General features: G+C 33.0%; 1 protein-coding gene across 1 annotated transcript; it reads left to right on the top strand.

Moving 5' to 3' along the window:
* Window positions 1-6086: 6086 nt before the first annotated feature.
* LOC140892292 (transcription factor bHLH149-like) lies at window positions 6087-7219 on the top strand. Its single transcript, XM_073301136.1, has 2 exons — window positions 6087-6295; window positions 6406-7219. Exon 2 carries the CDS (start codon window positions 6500-6502, stop codon window positions 7079-7081), a length of 582 nt encoding a protein of 193 aa, XP_073157237.1. The 5' UTR covers window positions 6087-6295; window positions 6406-6499; the 3' UTR covers window positions 7082-7219.
* Window positions 7220-18907: the final 11688 nt, after the last annotated feature.

Genomic DNA, 18907 nt, shown 5'->3' with positions numbered 1-18907 from the left:
ATCAGATTTTTTTATTATTATTAGGAGTTTTAAATAAAGTTTTGTTGGTATATTATCTTTATGTTGATTATTATTATTTATTTAAACCAATATCTACTCAAATTAAACCTAAAAATAAATCCCTATACCGATTAAAAATCTTTAGCCGCCTCCCCCATATTTTTTCATCATCTTCCTCACGTTTCATCAGCCTCCACCATAGTGTTGACAGAAAACTTCAACCTCCATAGCCGATCCATCATTTTCTTGGATTATTTTGGTCCGTTCGTCGTCCCGGAAGCCCGTAAACGCATCAATTTCCGTCCAATAATTATCAAGGCATGTCTAAAACTTTTCTTTGGCCACCATATGAGCTATTATTCATGCATGATTGTTCTTGTTCAGAATTTTTCATAAGTATTTCGAATTTATGCAAACTTTTGATGTTTGATGCATGTATATGAGAATTCATGATCATAACTCATGTTTTTGCCTAGCATGGTTCGGTCCAGGGCTAAGGGCTTGGTCAAGGGGTGTCCTAGGGTCCCTAGGGTCGAGTAGTGTGGTCGGTTTGAGGATGGAGGGGTCCAAGTCGAAGCCTTCCATTTCTGTTGCACAGCTCGCGCAGATTAGGGTCCTGAGGAAGAAGACTTCGTTCTCCTTCCTCAGGCCATTATTTTGGGTGAGGTTTGTTGGGTTTGAAAGCTTAGGATGTTGGCTAAGATTGAGGACTGGTTTCGTGGCCTTTGGTGGTCTGAGTCATCGGCACGAAGCAAAACGCTGGGACTGCTCCGGCTGCGCGCGAGCTGAGGAAGGGCCAACTTGCAGGGCTTCGTTCTCTGTCTCTAGGCAATGGTTTGGGCTGGTTCTTGTCGTGAAAGAACCGCCTGGGAGTTGGCTTGTTGAGGGTGGTGGTGCTCCGGCCATTGGTGGTCGGAGTTGGCCGGCCGAATGCCGGAAAAGGGGGCTGCTCGCACGGCCGAAGGAAAGGAGAGGAGGGGGGATCGGGTTTGGGGTTCTGGGTGGTTCCGGGTCGGGTCAGGGTAGTGGGTCGGGTCATTAGGGTCTAGGGTCGGGTCAGGTAGGTCCGGGTCCGGGCTAGGTGGGCCGGGCTTGAGTATTTTTAATTTTAAAGTGTTTAATGTTTTAATTGGTTTTTAGGCCATTTAATTTGAAATAAAATTATTTGGGCTTCCAAATAATTTTATTTAGGCTTTTTAAATTATTTTTAAGTTAACCCAATAATTTTATGGGCCCGTGGGCCCATCGGAATTTTTGGGCTAGTCAGTGATTTTATTGGGTCAGTCTAGGAATTTTTATGAATTAATTAGTTATTGGGCCTAAATATTTTTATTTAAGCCCAATAACATTTAAGTATTTTATTTTAGTAAAAATTATAATTTTTAAAATTAGTTATTTAATTATGGGCTTTAAGTTAGTTAACAGGCTTTAAGTCAGTTAAGGGGTTTAGTAGAGAGACCAGCAGTCTGGACCAATCCATGAAAATAAACTAAGTCCGGAATATATATTTAATTATTTTTATGCATGAAGTCTATTTTAAGTAAAAGTATATTTATTATTAAAATTAATTAAATATATATTACGGACATATTTTAAGTGCATGCATACATGAAATATTTTATGATGTGTTTATGATTAAGAATTGAGCATGAAAATATTTTTATGGAAATTGAAGTGATGTGACAGCATAGAAGTGGGTTTTACCACTGACACAGAGGTAGTTCTACTACCGGCATAGAAGTGGGTTTTACCACTGGCACAGAGGTAGTTTACTACCAGCATAGAGGTGGATTTATCCACCGCCACGTACGATGGTTCTTTAGACTGATCAGTCGGCACAGTTATTAGTCACATTCATGGATATGACCATACACAGTTTTTATGTTTATGACATGCTCAATTATGTTATGTATGATGAAGAAAGTTATGTTATGTATAAGATTTATGATTAAGCATTTATGTTATGAAAAATGTTTCCATGCATGCTCATGTACATGTATATGTATTAGTATTTACGTGATGCATTATTTGTAACCTTGTTATAAAGGATTAGACATGTTGAGCCTCTAGGCTCACTACGCTTATATGGTGCAGGTGAGTATGATGTAGCTCCTACCGGTGGCGAGGACGTATGAGCGAGCATGGCAGTGGCCCCGTGACCGTCTCGCTAGAATTTTATTTATGCATGAGTTATATATTTAGGATATTTTTATGTTTTTATTGGTTATGATTAATTATTGAATTTTTATGATTTTAGTAGACATAAGTTATGAATTTTCACGATAGACATTATTTTATTTATTGCATGACTCAAGATTTTATCAAATAAATGTTTATTATTTTATTAAGCGAGTTATTATTTGTAATATCAGTTTTAAAGTATATACATATATGTATGGGCGTATATGTATAATATTATCTTTAGTATATATAAAAAAAAAAAAAGTTTTTCCGCATTTAGTAGTACTAGGGTGTTTCAAAAACTCCTATAAAACGGTCTCAAAGATCATTTTTTTGAGACGAGTCTTTTATATGGATTATTCGTTAAAAAGTATTACATTTTATGCCAAAATTATTACTTATCATTATAAATATGGGTAGGATTAATCCGTCTCACAGATAAGACCGTCTCACAGAAATGTTTCTCATATATCCATCACAATTCACAAACAATTGTTTAAGTTAGAGTCTTATTAATGGAAAGAAATACGTTATGATATTCCTTCCCTTTTCATTTATTTAGGTTAATCTTCCCACAAATTAAGAAATTTATTGAAAAAATAATTTTAAGAAAACAAAAATCCAATTTCATTCTTACTAAATGAAAATTTTAATAAGATAAAAAATGTACAAGTAGTTAATATATTTAATGAGAAATTGCATATATCACCCCTGTGAAATCGCGTGTATGTAGTTAGAAGCCCCTTATGATTATAAATCTGTAGCATATACCCCCTTCTGGCTAAAAAAATAACTAAAATGCCCTTAATGTTATAATAAAATTTAATATTAAAATATATTTCGTGTATGACAAATATAATGATAAAAATAATTATATATAATTTTTATAGTTATTTAAAATAAATTTTATTATTTTAATCAATTAAATATAGAATTATAAAACAAAATTAATTTAATTATTTATTTAAGTAAGGGTATTTTTGTCAATTTTTAACTGTAAAGGGTGTGTATGCTACAAATTTTGAATCACATGGGGTTATTAGCTTAAAAAAATTTCATAGGAAGTTATTAGCAAACTCGAGATTTCAGAGGGTGATACATGCAATTTCACCTATATTTAATGATGACAGTATATAAATAACAAAAAAATTAAAATAGATAAAAATTATGAATACTAAACACGGAACATAAACTATGTATTTGAAATGGATGAAAAATTAAACAAGGTCTTCAAAAACTTTTTTTTTTATTTGAGTCTGGAAATTGGATCGATAATTATAATATTATTCACAAAATTAACATAAAAAATTGTGATGTCTCTAGGCCGTATAATCATAATAAATGTGTTGGGATTCAAATACTTGTGTCGGAGTTTCGATTAGCTATTTAGAACATCATAAAAGTACACGTAAAATTTGTTGAAAATTTAATTGTTTTAAAGACAAGACAAAGGCATGCTCACATGAATCTAAAGATCTTCCATATTGTGTCGCCGACGATAGGTGTAAGAGGACAATCATCAGAACATGCAATGAAGAATTATTTAATTAGGAGGTTTTGATTAATGATAATGGGGTACTCATGACATGTAATTAATTATAGCCTAATTGATATACTTCACATTGCACCTCTAAAATATTATACATCGGGTTTTCAAAAATAATTCGTGGGATAAGTTTTTTTGATCAAGCATCTTTATGGTTAGCGTTAAATTTAGTTTATGTAATATTGACGGATAAAAGATAGGGGTGGGTTTTTTGTATACCGTATTAAAAATATCGGCACGAAAAAAATTCATACCGATACGATATCGATACTGAAATTCCGAAATTTTGATATAGAAAAAATCCATATTGATATCGTATAGATACCGAAAAAAAATTCGATCCGTATGCTGAAAAAATGTTTGTATATAGAAAAAATTTCGATATAATATCTTGGAAATTCGGTATTTTGGTTCGATATGACAGCCCTCGTAAAACCACTTAATAATTATGACGCTTCTTATCACTTGTGAGCTATATATCTATACTAATTACTATTAATAAAAGAAAATAAAAGTTAACTTTTAATAGTTCAAAAATGTCTTCTTTTTTTAAAAAAAAAAACTTTGATTTTATAACGTTTTTTTTTTTAAAAAAGAAACGTTTAAACTTTAATTTATTTTTTTTCCGACCATGTGAATTCATTTTATTGGGTCGTGATTTATAAATCATTCGACTTCATACAATATTCATAATTTTTTTATTAAAAAATATTGTTCATCTTTTATATTTTGTGTATACATATTATATTAGCAGTATATATAAAAGGTCTCACCCAATAATCATTGGTGCGAATAAAAAATATTCGACGGACCCAGCACGTAGCATGTGTACATATTTAAACAATGAAAAGCCAATAATATTAATTGTTCCACACTAATTTTTGTCAAAAAATGATATAATCAATGTTTAAAATAATAATTGTGTAATTTGTTATTTGACGAGCGAGGGATTTTATACAATAAAGTTTTTAATATCTTATCATTTGTTTGGTTGGTTGAGGAACGTCAAACCTTCTTTGTTCCAACTTTGTGCAACAATAAAATATCGTTTCACCACTAATAATAATAATAATAAATAATAAATAAAATATATAAGTTATTTTGGTGAAACAAAATTAGCCTTCCGAGACATGATAAGGAGACAATATGTGACTGGCACGTTTCTTTTTTTGTTCATTTATTTTCCGTCGGCATATTATTTATATTTCTCAAAGCGAAAAAATACAAAGAGGTGGTGTATATATTTTGGTTGGTTGCTTTGCAAATTCAAGGTGTCACTAATTTCGAATTAATTGAAATTTGACCTTATATTATTTTAGTTACATAATACATAAAGATATATCTAGGTGGTAACTTCCTGTCAAATATTTTAAATCATATCATGTACTCTTGATATGATGATGGTTATTATTTTTAAAAAATAGAGAAAAATAAGAAGTTGATACAAATGTAAAAATTTGCACACGAGAACATAGCCTCACGTTTTTTAATACTTAGCTAATTAGCTTACATTAGTAAAACCAAGAGAAAATGCAACCTAAATATTAGACTATTTATTTTGAAAAACTGGAAAAAGAAATGCAATTTATAGCAACGGAGAAGTATTTGTATTGGCAAAAATACTCTTAAATCATCTGTCATCTATAAAATTAACATATAAACAATTTAAATTCAAACTCAACTCGAACGAAGAATGAACTACTCAAAAAAAAAAATAACTCGAGTTCGATCAAATCAAACTTTAATCAAGTTTCAATCGAGCTATTTACAAATAGCTCGAATCGCTTTCATCTATGACTCAAATACTCATAACAGAGTAACCATCACAAACTTTGTTAAATTTAACAAAATTATTCAATGAAGCGAAATAACACGAGAAGCTAGAGGTATAAATTAACCGAATCGAGCCGAATAATATTAAAAAAATCAAGGTTCGAGTTCGACTTGAATTAAGTATATTCGAGTCCAAACTCGATTCGAAACTCAAAATTTCAAATATTTTGGCTCGAGTTCAGCTCGAAATATTCGAATCTATTTGAACTATTGCTCGGATATTAAGGTTCCAAAACTTCATTCAAATGATTGAAATGTTCGAAAAAAATCCGAAAGATATATATATATATATATATTTATTATATTATTATATTATATTAATAAAATATTAAAACTCTATACTCGAGAAAAAAGTTTGGATTTGGCTCGAATTTCTTAAATTGGAATACAAATTAAAAAGTTTAGAAAGTGGTTCTATTCATTTAAGTCCCAAGAAACTGCGGGTAAAATAAAGAAATGAAAATGGTTACCTCGGCAAACGAAAACGAGAGGGGGGGAAAAAGGCATGTGTGCAGCGAATGCAATAAATATATGAATAATGAATGAATGAACCAACCAAAAGAACCAAAGGAGCGAGCGAGCGAGCGAGCCACACATAGATAGCGTGCGTTGCGTTGTCGTTTCCCTTCCTTCCACTATTAATTCATTCATTCCCCCATTCTTTTTCTCACGTTATATATATCATTGATTCCCATACCCACCTCTCCATCCATTCTCTGTACTTAGTTCATCAAGGTACCTACTGTACATGATCTTTTTCTGTTCGATCAATTGCGTCATCTGGGTTTTCTTTATTTTCGATCGCTGAATTGGGTTTGTTTTGTTTTGTTTTGTTTTTTTTGCAGTTGATTCGGAGTTGACTTTGTTTGGAGGAGGGCATCGAGTATTGTTAAAAAAACACACAAAAACAAAAAAAGGAGGAGGAGGAATCTGTTATATATGGCGGAGGAGGAGGAGACAGGATCGGTATCGAGTCTCAATACAACAAACTCCATTAATCTCCCTCGTAAGAAAGGAAAGAAATTAGCAGTTGGGATTTCCAGGGAATCGTCTCGGGCCAGGTGGAGAACCGAAACCCAGCACCGGATCTACTCCTCCAACCTCATCGACGCCCTGCGCACCCTCCGCCGTCCCGATTCCTCCGCCGTCCGACACGCGGCGGACAAGGTGCTCGCCGTCTCCGCCAAGGGCAGGACCCGATGGAGCCGCGCCATGCTTACCGGACGGCTCAGCTTCAGGCTCTCGCAAATCAACCGGAGGCATAAGAGGGCGGCTAAACCGGTCGCCGCGTCGAAGAAACCGGCGGCTCGTAGGAATCTTCCGCCGCTGCAGAGGAAAGTGAAGGTTTTGAGCCGGCTGGTCCCCGGCTGCCGGAAGCTGTCGCTGCCGAACCTTCTAGAAGAGACCACGGACTATATAGCGGCCTTGGAAATGCAAGTCAAAGCCATGGCTCTCATAACCGGCCTGCTGAACGGCGACGTTTTAGGGACGTCTTCTCGGTTCGACTCGGTCTATACTTAATATTTTATTAAGATTGTCTTTTATTTTTCTACGGTATAATGTTTTTTTAAAACTTTTTTTATTGTCCTATTATTTTTTTTTGTAATCTACCATGTTAATAATCGAGGAAGATTAATATAATTTGTATTATATTGTGTAGATTTGATTGATTCAGGTTTTACTTCCCACAAACTAAAATTTAATTAACTTCTTTTATGTATTTATTCGACCATATCCATATGACATTACACAAGATACTCGTGCGTGTTTTTTTCCTGTGGCTCAATATATTTCTAACATATGAAAAATGATATAGACTCTTTAGTCATTGGATCAACTTTCGAATAATAATCGAAGTGTAGAGTCGAACTAATCGAAGTCATATAATAGCTTAGTTCCCGATTAAAATCCATATAAATCATGGTTTGTCCCAAGTGATGGATTAATTTTGAAATAATGAGATTTGTACCTCAATTTGGGTAATATATATATATATATATATATATATATATATATATATAAATGATATGGTGAGCATCACCGTGAGCAATCACCGTGAGCATCCATGAGAGCACTTACTGACATGTCACTCACCTATTAGATGTGCATGATGTCACGTCAGTAGGTGCTCACGGTGGTTGCTCACCATATCATTTCTCATTATATATATATATATATATATATATATATATATATATATATATATATTCACAAGCTATCAGTCAGCCGGTTAATGAGTTTCTACACTAAAGGTAGTACTTAAATCATGCATCCAATGATTCATATCTCTACACATGGACATAATTAATGATATATTATTGACGTGACAAATCATGATACATTATATTAATAATTAGGGTAATACTCATAAGGTAGGTTGAACTCTACCCAGCTAGTCATATATACTACTTACAAGTTACAATGATGTTCTAATATAGTATTGACTTAGTTAAATTAAACTTGGATGATATATATAATGTAACTTGAAACTTGGATGATATATACAATGTAAATTTTGAAATCCACATTAATTAATTCAACGCCTTTTAGTATAGAGACTGACCACGAGATATTTTATGTTTGAATTCTCAAACTGATCCGTCTAAGAATGACAATGAGACAGAGTAATTGTATTGAAACGAACTGACCTCGTTTCTAATCTAAATTTGGGTGCTAGATTAGATATACTGCTATAATCTGTCAAAGCGATAGCTTTTGAAATTTATCGTGAGAAGGCTTGGGGCAAATCTATTGTAAAACAGATAATGTAAATGCAAAACTACTTATGAAATATAACAGAGTTAATTTTACGAGAATGTTTATTCGTGAAACGGGTCAATTTGTCACAATAAAAAAATAATAATTTTCATTTGTGATCCAAATATAATATTCATCTAAAAAAATTGATCCGTAAAACCATCTCACCTTCGCATCATTTTTTTTTTTGGAATATAAAATTATCATTTTGTTATTTCCTTTTTGGTTGGGAGATGTTAATTTTACGTTTGAGTTGGAACAATCGCATTTAATGGGGTGGGGGCAAGCTTTAACATCACTCGTGTACTCAATCCATGTGTAGTGGCTGGAGACTGAGGTGCATGATGGTGATAACTTGGCTTTGTTATTTGTTTATTTATTTTATTGTGGTCTAAATATATTTTGTCTTTCATAATCACTTTTAAAGCATCCATCATTGTCATTCTCGTCATGTGCCTACAAATTTTGGTATCCCACCCTTACTTAACTCTTAATAAAATCATGCCGGATTTTGGCACATCCTAAGTCATTCACATCCATTACCACAAATAGTTTGTTTGGTTTCATATGAACAATATTGCGTTTTCTCGATGTATCTTGTACATCTTTGCATCCGAATAATTCATTTGATTAATGGGTTTTCTACGCTTTCCAAACTCACTCGGGTATTTTCAACTTCTAAACAACGCGTATACAAGTGATAATTAAGAACCACTATGGCTAGCCGTGGAGAGGTGTGGTCAAATGCTTCGTATTATATCTCACGTAACGATCGAGGCGTCTCACTCGACCCATCTCGCTCTGGACCTCCGATCCCTCGAGTTTGTTCTCGAATACGCATGATTGCCAAGATGGGGGGTGAATATGGCCAAAGCCCTCAACTTTGAAAGTAGGCAAAATCCGCCAAAAGAACAGCCTAATGGATAGCAACCGCTGGTCATGTGCTACATATTCAGGACTACCCCACACACTAAGGGAGCACATGTGGTATGGTGCCAAAATATTCAAACATTTTGCTTTAATAATATCTCTCTCCATATTACTATATATATTATATAACAAGTAAATCTAAACATTCTTTACCTATTCAATAGCATTTTATTGTTTTGGCCTTTTCGGCAAAGGTTATTAACGACGGATCGACTTGGTTTATCATCGGGGCTTACCCTCTACGTCAATTTATTAGGTTATGTAACGTATTATTTGTCGGATTATAAACGGTAGCTCGAATCAATATCCGAAATAATCCATTCCATATTAAACTCGAACACAACTAGGTTTTTTTTATTTTTTATTTTTTATCTTTCCACAAGAAATTTCTTCTTTCTTTCTTAAATAATTTTCTAAACAAAATCAAAGCCCTCAATAGTTAATTTTTGGATCCTTTAGAATTCATGTCTTTTTCGAAACCTCCATATAACCCACGTGTTAAGAAAGAATTGGTGGGCCTCTCTTAATACGAAGGAAGTGGGACTATTTGAAAAACAAGAGCCCAAAGTTTTTTTTAAAAAAAAATAAATAAATAGAGTTTCCCCATGGTTTGTGTGTAGGGCGATGAGGCCACGTTTTATATTTTGCAGCTTATGACACCCAAAATATAAAAAAAACACACACACACACACACACAAAATCATAGAAACACACAAAAGCAAATCTCATCTTCACTCATTGTCTTCTTCATCTTTTGCCAATTATTGCAATTCTTAGACCATTTTGTGGCCCTTCATAATTAATGTCTACAACTAACGACAAAATTTATGGATTTTTAAATTTACCCTCTTACATTATTTGATTTGTTTGTTCTATAAGAAATAATTTGATTTTTTCCTTGCATGAGTTTACTGTTAGGATGCATTTGGATAGAAATATTTGGTCTGAAAAAAGAATTTAGGGATGCATTTTTTAAATGACACGCATAATATATGGATTTGAAACCCATTAGAATCCTCGTTCAATAGAATTATGATGTGGACTATCTAGGGCTGATGAAAAATAACGAAATGCCGTCATATGCATATATCGTATCGAAAAAAAATCTTATATACCTTGAAAATTTCGGTATAAAATTTGAAAATTTTTTGTATTTTTTTATACCGAAATACGGAAAAAAATATTATAATAAAACATATTTTAATTATATACAAGAAAAAATTATAATAAAATATATTTTAATTATAGAGTTTTTTTTTTAAAAAAATGTCGGTATATACGGTATCATATCGATACCGTACCGAATTTTGGTGTACCGAAATTTTTTGATAAGAACAATATGGATTTATGTTATACCGAAATTCGGTATATCGACATTTCGATAGACCGAAAATGTCGGTACAGTATCAATTTTGATTTTTTTCGATAACGAAATTTTCGGTACGATAAAATGAATGAATTTGAAATCCATTATCTCAAATCTATCAATCTAACGACAACTTTAATTTATCTTTAATAAAATTAATTGAATATATGTTGTGGGAAGTGTGTGTATATATTATATTATATTATATTTTATATTATATTATATTTTATATTATATATATTATATTATATTATAAATATATGCTTTTAACTATCTCGAACTCTAGAGTTATCCCATTTTCAGGGATTTGTGGAGCCATTATAGGGCAAAAAGACCATGTCTTACATAATATATATCCTAGGGACATGAGTTAAATGGGTTTCCAACTCTAGAATTATCTCAGTTTTAGGAAAATGTGATGCCGTCACGGTAAAAAGGCCGCGGCTTACATAATGTACATCAAAGAGATATAGTTTCTTGCTTTTAAATAGCTAGAAAGCTAGATGCGATCCAACTTATTATTCTTTCATATGTTTATATATGTAACAAAAATATTTATTATTTTATTTTTTAAAATGTAATCTACGTTGGCACAAATCAAAATTAAAGGCCTAATGAGTTGAGATTCGGGTTAAATTTTCCCAATCCGTACAAGGGTTTTTTGTACTAATTGGACCGGTCTAGTATCGAATTATCAAGTCTAGTATGTCCACGCTCCTAAATCCTATTCCTAATGTTATGTTTGTCGAAGCTTATAGTACTAGTGGATACATATAACTATTGCATGCACATAATATATTATCTCTTCATCATAATGTTAATTCTTGGGAAAGTCAAATTCATTGTGAATTGATAGATAAAATAAATTTAGTCTTTTGATTTTTGAAACCACATCTCCAATGTTGGAGGAGTTTTTATGCCAATTGGAGGTGATACCATTATTTTGCAATCCAAACTTGTTTTTAGCCGGGTTTAGCCACTAAATTGTGCCACACATATTATGTAATGAAACATGAGGGAAAAAATACCATGGTTATGCTGGTCTAGATGGGGTAATAGAAAACAGTAATATGAGAATATAAATATGAAAAATGTTAATCGATGAGTTATTTTACCAATCAATGTAAATTGGTGTATTTTTATGACTTTCCTTCGACCATTCTCAACACTTATAGTATATATGTAATCAGAGCTAAGATCACATATTCGATTCATATATAAACTTTGTGTGATTTCTTAAATCACAACAAAGATCCAAAAAATATGCGGCTAGAGTTCTCAAAACAGATAAAAAATCATGCATAACAAATAGATTAGGTCATGAAACGAACTCATAGATCGACCCGGTCCATACCTGAAGTAAAAATGATATTTTTTGACATAATACTTGCTAATTTTTTCATGTGTCGAATCAGATAAGAAACTCATTTTTATAAAATTAAATAGTGAGACAATCACATAGACATTTTTGTATAACGGATACTAGAAATATAATTGGAGTGGCAAACGTATATACTAGCTAGCTAGCCAACCCTGGTAGCCCCACTCTCCAATTCCAACGCGAAGTGTTTGCTGTTTTGAAAAAGAGAGATGCATTCACAATTGCAATCGCATTGAATGGGAAAATGTACAATAAAAAGATGTGCCTACGTACACACATGAAATGGGGCCGAGCACACAACAAATCTCCGGTGTAGCCCACGAGATAACACGTGCGTTTCCTTAATATATATATTTTTTGAACCAATCTTTTTACCACCTTTGCCTCTTGTCTGGATTTGAGAGATCTATCCTCAATTCAATGTTGTAATGGTGTTCAATCGAGGACCACTTCTAGTATATATTGTCGGTAGGATTTTCTTCATCAATATATAATATACACCATATATTTTATACACGTATAATATTATATATTTGACACGGTTTTAAAACGGGATTTCTGCGTTGACCATTCGTATATTCAATGTATTTAGCAACTGTCCCTTATCTGATCTCTTGCACGAGGTCATCGATTTTGTCTATGTTGTCCCATTCGAGCAGTGCCCGAATGTGGATTTAAAGGTATTTTTTTTTTCATTTTAGATGTACATGAACATCTCAAATACAAAAAAAACAAGAGTCGTTGGATACATCATATGAAAAGTGTCTTCGTGCTAGCATAGACAGACTTGAGGTGATCATACATGCATCGTATATATGTAACTTGGGATTGGAAATATATGTTATTTACGCATTTCTTGTTTGATTATGTCTTTTGTGAAGCGGTGATCAGTGTCGGATGCGCATCTCATAAAAAAAAGTTACCAATGAAACGGTCTAATAGGAGTTTTTACGATCTTATTTTAATGCACTCTCTAATTAAATGTTGGTTTTAATAAATATATGTTGGTGCGCCGAGATTTGATAAATTATCTAACCGAATAAGGGTGTATAATTGTATTGAGATGGGAGTCGATTAAAGAAAGAGAGATTTGGTCCCCGGACAGCCTATTTCGAATTTTTGGGATTTAATTTAATGGCTTTAATTAATCTTGTTTTCTCGAAAAAAAAAAAAAAAAAACCCCACCAAGGTGGGAACATAATACATATTACTCCTATTCTCCAACAATTACACATGCATCCATGTGACTTTCAATTAAATCTCCCAACTTTTACTTCTTAGACCACCAAGAAAACTCGTGTACCCATCTTGTCATTTTCAGTTTTAATGGATTCTAACATTATGTGTTTGTTGATTTGTTTGTGTGTGTGTATATATATATATATATTGATGGGTTATCGCCCGAAAAATATTTACTGGGTCCAAGCAAGATTAGGGTCACGGAGTTAGCTTGGTGGACTTATTCGACGCTAATCCGATCACTCAAATCTCCATGAATTACAATATCTTTTCAATCAAGTAATATCAAATTTTACTACAACATGTGTGTGCGCATGACGTGTGTATATATATATATATTTTTTTTTTGATGTTATGGACAACTATGTATGGGCAACAAATGGGCAACCAGCCCATGTGGCTGCCACATCACCTTTATTTTTTAAAAATAAATAGAACAATTAAAGTTTCTTTCTTATAGCCAATTTTTCTTTATTTTTTAACCTTACTTCTGTAATCGTCATCTCTTCCAAGAATCCAAATTCTTCAACCGCCGAACGCAGCCATCTGTATGTTGTAACTTTGTCACTTCTTTTTTTATTTTTTTTATACTATTTTGATTTAATTTGCTGTTTTTTTTCTCTTCTATTTAACTTCATAGTTTTCTCCATTAACAATCACAATAAATTTTTTCACATACATATTTTGTGTGCAACATATAGATTTATATTTACATGCCAATTAGAATCACGTAAGTTAGATTTATAATTATCAAATATACTTGTAATTTTCATTCATCATGTATTTGGATTCGTCCGCAAAAGAATTCTGAACCAGAAATAACATAATAATATCTGGACTAGATTTTGTTTGGCCAAAAGTGCACAATCATTTTCTTCTCCTTTTGGAAGCCTCTCGCGATTCCACTTCGCCCATGTTTTTTTTGTTTCTTGGCATATTATGCAATTTTAAGAGAAATTAGTAAGACATAATTTCCAGCATGAGCCATTATAATTCACGAAAGAGCATTAGACGAAGTCACAGAAAATTTTTATCAACTACTCATTAGAAACGTTGTCAGAAATAGACAATATGTGAAAAAAGAGTATTCGAACCCCAAAAAAAATGGTGTCCCATTTCGTCCGCAAAAGAATTCTGAACCAGAAATAACATAATAATATCTGGACTAGATTTTGTTTGGCCAAAAGTGCAAATTCTTTTTATTCTCTCTTTGGAAGCCTCTGGCGATTCCACTTCGCTCATGTTTTTTTGTTTCTTGGCATATTCTGTCATTTTAGGAGAAAATTAGTAAGACATAATTTCCAGCAAGAGCCAAAATAATTCAAGATCGAGCATTAGACGAAGTAATTGAAAAAATTTCTCAACTACACATTAGAAACATTGTCAGAAATAGACAATATGTGAAAAAGGAGTATTCGAACTTCCAAAAAAATGGTGTCTCATTTCGTCCGCAAAAGAATTCTGAAGCAGAAATAACATAATAATATCTGGACTAGATTTTGTTTGGCCAAAAGTGCACAATCCTTTTCTTCTCCCTTTGGAAGCCTCTGGCGATTCCACTTCGCCCATGTTTTTTTGTTTGTTGGCATATTCTGTCATTTTAAGAGAAAATTAGTAAGACATAATTTTCAGCAGGAGCCAGAATAATTCACGATCGAGCATTAGACGAAGTAACATAAAAATTTTCTCAACTACTCATTAGAAACGTTGTCAGAAATAGACAATATGTGAAAAAGAAGTATTCGAACCCCAAAAAAATGGTGTCCCATTTCGTCCGCAAAAGAATTCTGAAGCAGAAATAACATAATAATATCTAGACTAGATTTTTTTGGGCCAAAAGTGCACAATCCTTTTCTTCTCCCTTTGGAAGCCTCTGACGATTCCACTTCGCCCATGTTTTTTTGTTTCTTGGCATATTCTGTCATTTTAAGAGAAAATTAGTAAGACATAATTTCCAGCAGGAGCGAGAATAATTCATGATCGAGCATTAGACGAAGTCACAGAAAAATTTTCTCAACTACTCATTAGAAACGTTGTCAGAAATAGACAATATATGAAAAATGAGTATTCGAACCCCCAATAAATTGGTGTCCCATTTCGTCCGCAAAAGAATTCTGAAGCTGAAATAACATAATAATATCTGGAATAGATTTTGTTTGGCCAAAAGTGCACAATCCTTTTATTCTCTCTTTGGAAGCCTCTGGCGATTTCACTTCGCCCTTGTTTTTTTGTTTGTTGGCATGTTCTGTCATTTTAAGAGAAAATTAGTAAGACATAATTTCCAGCAGGAGCCAGAATAATTCACGATCGAGCATTAGACGAAGTCACAGAAAAATTTTCTCAACTACTCATTAGAAACGTTGTCAGAAATAGACAATATGTGAAAAAGGAGTATTCGAACCCCCAAAAAAAATGGTGTCCCATTTCGTCCGCAAAAGAATTCTGAAGCAGAAATAACATAATAATATCTAGACCAGATTTTGTTTGGCCAAAAATGCACAATCCTTTTCTTCTCCCTTTGGAAGTCTCTGGCGATTCCACTTCGCCCATATTCTTATTTTTTGTTGGCATATTCTGTCATTTTAAGAGAAAATTAGTAAGACATAATGTAACACCCTCAAACAATGAGGACATTACTCCTCTAATATGACCTTAATATAAACGCGAAAAAGAGCATTTTTTAAAGATGCATGCATACATCAAACCTTACTTAAAACATTTCGAATAGTTTACAAACCAAGTCACAATAATTCCAAATATAAAAATTTGTTTTCTTCACTCAAACATAATAATATTCAGTTTCCTTAAATTCAACACAAACACACTCATGCATCTTTCGCCGGCTCGACTCTTGGCTCCTTCTCATGTCCGATATCAAACTCATCGAAGTATCCATAGTTGTCATCCTCATTACCTGCACCATTCAAGCATAGTGAGTCTAAAGACTCAGCAAGAATATGCAACACAAATCATGAGTTTTAAAATTTCTTTTGAATATAATATGACGTAATATAAACATGAAGATAAACATAAACTCATTCTTAATTGATGAATTATGTGAAATTTGTGGCAACCGTCTGATAGTCCTGATCTCATCATTCATGTTGATCAACAAGTAATTGGAAAGGCCCCTTCGGAGCTTATCCCGAAGTGTCAGTCCCGTGTCTTTCCATAGCTTAACTCATAATTGGAAAGACCCCTCCGGAGCTTATCCCGAAGTGTCAGTCCCGTTGATTTGGAAAGGTTCCTCCGGCGCCCATCCTGAAGTACCAATCCCGTATTTGCCACCACAAAAACACATAAGACATCAAATTCCTTTATGCTTCATCATACATCATTCATCACATCATTCCATTATCTTTTCATTGTGTTATCATAACATGTCATTCATTGTGAAACATAATTGAAACATCATAATTTCAGTCATAACTATAACTTCATGAACATAAAACTTTACTCAATAAATTTATACAGGTCATAGATGATTAAAAATCATACTTTCATACTGAACATAGGTTTCATGAATGAAACTTAAACATGTACATGCATCACATAACGTAATTGGTCCACATAAGTCGTTCTCTCCGTTCTTGACCTTTAAACTTGAAATTTTTGCATAGGAACTCTTAAAAATATTTTATAAGTCTTAAAAGATCATAACCATGAAATTAGGACCCTAAAATAACATAAAAAAACTTGAATTTCGAAGGCCCGGCGCGGCCGCTCCACTTCTCGGCGCGGGCGCGCATGACCTGTGAAAATGGGTCTTCTTGCTCGCTCTGAAACTCTATTTTTCAGTCAGAATTTGAAAAGGTGGTAAACATAAAAGTTGTAGCTCTTGATCTTGAATTTCTAATGCCGAAAACCTCACTTCAATTGAAGTTTTCAGAAAAAGTTATGCTCATTCTCCCGAGATATGTCACTACCGAAAATTCAAACCACTTGACACACTTCGGGGCAATTTTGGCCAATTTTCCAAAATGATTTTGTAAAAACAAAAAACATGAAAGTTTTAGATAAATGAGGTATCTTTCAAATAAAATTGGCCTCATATCATTTGGATTAGTAAACTAGTCTTAATCATCAAAATGGTAACAAGTGCCTCTAATCTGGTGCTACCGAACACATGTCTCATTTCAAAGTTTTTACTTAAAAGTTAACTCCAATACTTCTAAATCATAAAAATCATATTTTTCACACTACAATACTTGAAATAACCTTCATCAAAACTACAATAACTCTTCAAAACTTAAAAGAAATATGAGACTCTTGAATCAAACTCAAGAACTTGACAAGAACAACTACGCTTCACGATATCGTAAAATCATAACTTCATGCTCTTGAAATTCATGAAAATCATGCATACATATCTCAACATACATAAATTCATATCAAAATATATAATATCTTGAATGGGTTTCAAAATATTTTAAATTTGTACTTGCCTTGAAATGAAGACGGAGTTGATTCGGATTCTTGGCAACGAGCTAACCAGACCAAGAACGAAATTTGGAATTTTGGCTTGTGACTATCTTGAAGAATCGTGAAGGTTCAATAAAGAAACAAGAAGAGAAGATGATAGAATGAAGAGAAGGGGGAAGGAATCAGTAGAGGATAGTGAAGAAGTGAGAGTCAAGGGACAAGGGAACATGGGAAGTAATGGGGTGGGGAAACGGGTAGATAGATATGATAATGATCATTAAATATGTAATGTGTGTTCATCTCTAAATTGTAGTTAGTCACCCGTCCCGACTCGCCTGATAAAAGTACTATCCCCCGACTCATACATAATAAGCATATCAATATTATACTTAAAACTCTCATAAAAATATACTATATCACATCGTTCATTGGTTAGCCTCGTTCCGTGAGTCCAGAATCAAACTCAACCTGAAACCTTAAACTTACTCAAAATTGTTAAAATAAAATATATGTAGACATGAAATCATATTAATAATTCATAACTTAGAAATAATTTAAACTCACAACATCACAAAAATCATCTTAAAATCATCATGAGCGATTTAGTGGATTTTTGGACCTTACACATAATTTCCAACAGGAGCCAGAATAATTCACGATCGAGCATTAGACGAAGTAACAGAAAAATTTTCTCAACTACTCATTAGAAACGTTGTCAGAAATAGACAATATGTGAAAAAGAAGTATTCGAAAAAAATGGTGTCCCATTTCGTCCGCAAAATAATTCTGAAGCAGAAATAACATAATAATATCTGGACTAGATTTTGTTTGGCCAAAAGTGCACAATCCTTTTCTTCTCCCTTTGGAAGCCTCTGGCGATTCCACTTCGTCCATGTTTTTTTGTTTCTTGGCATATTCTGTCATTTTAAGAGAAAATTAGTAAGACATAATTTCCAGCAGGAGCCAGAATAGTTCATGATCGAGCATTAGACGAAGTCACAGAAAAATTTTCTCAACTACTCATTAGAAACGTTGTCAGAAATAGACAATATGTGAAAAAGGAGTATTCGAACCCCCAATAAATTGGTGTCCCATTTCGTCCGCCAAAGAATTCTGAAGCTGAAATAACATAATAATATTTGGACTAGATTTTGGTTGGCCAAAAGTGCACAATCCTTTTATTCTCTCTTTGGAAGCCTCTGGCGATTTCACTTCGCCCTTGTTTTTTTGTTTGTTGGCATGTTCTGTCATT

The sequence above is a fragment of the Henckelia pumila genome, chromosome 3, assembly GCF_033568475.1.
Source record: "Henckelia pumila isolate YLH828 chromosome 3, ASM3356847v2, whole genome shotgun sequence".
Classification (NCBI taxonomy): Eukaryota; Viridiplantae; Streptophyta; class Magnoliopsida; order Lamiales; family Gesneriaceae; genus Henckelia; species Henckelia pumila.
The sequence above is the reverse complement of the archived record's forward strand: the minus strand, read 5'-3'. Positions and strand labels throughout refer to the sequence as shown.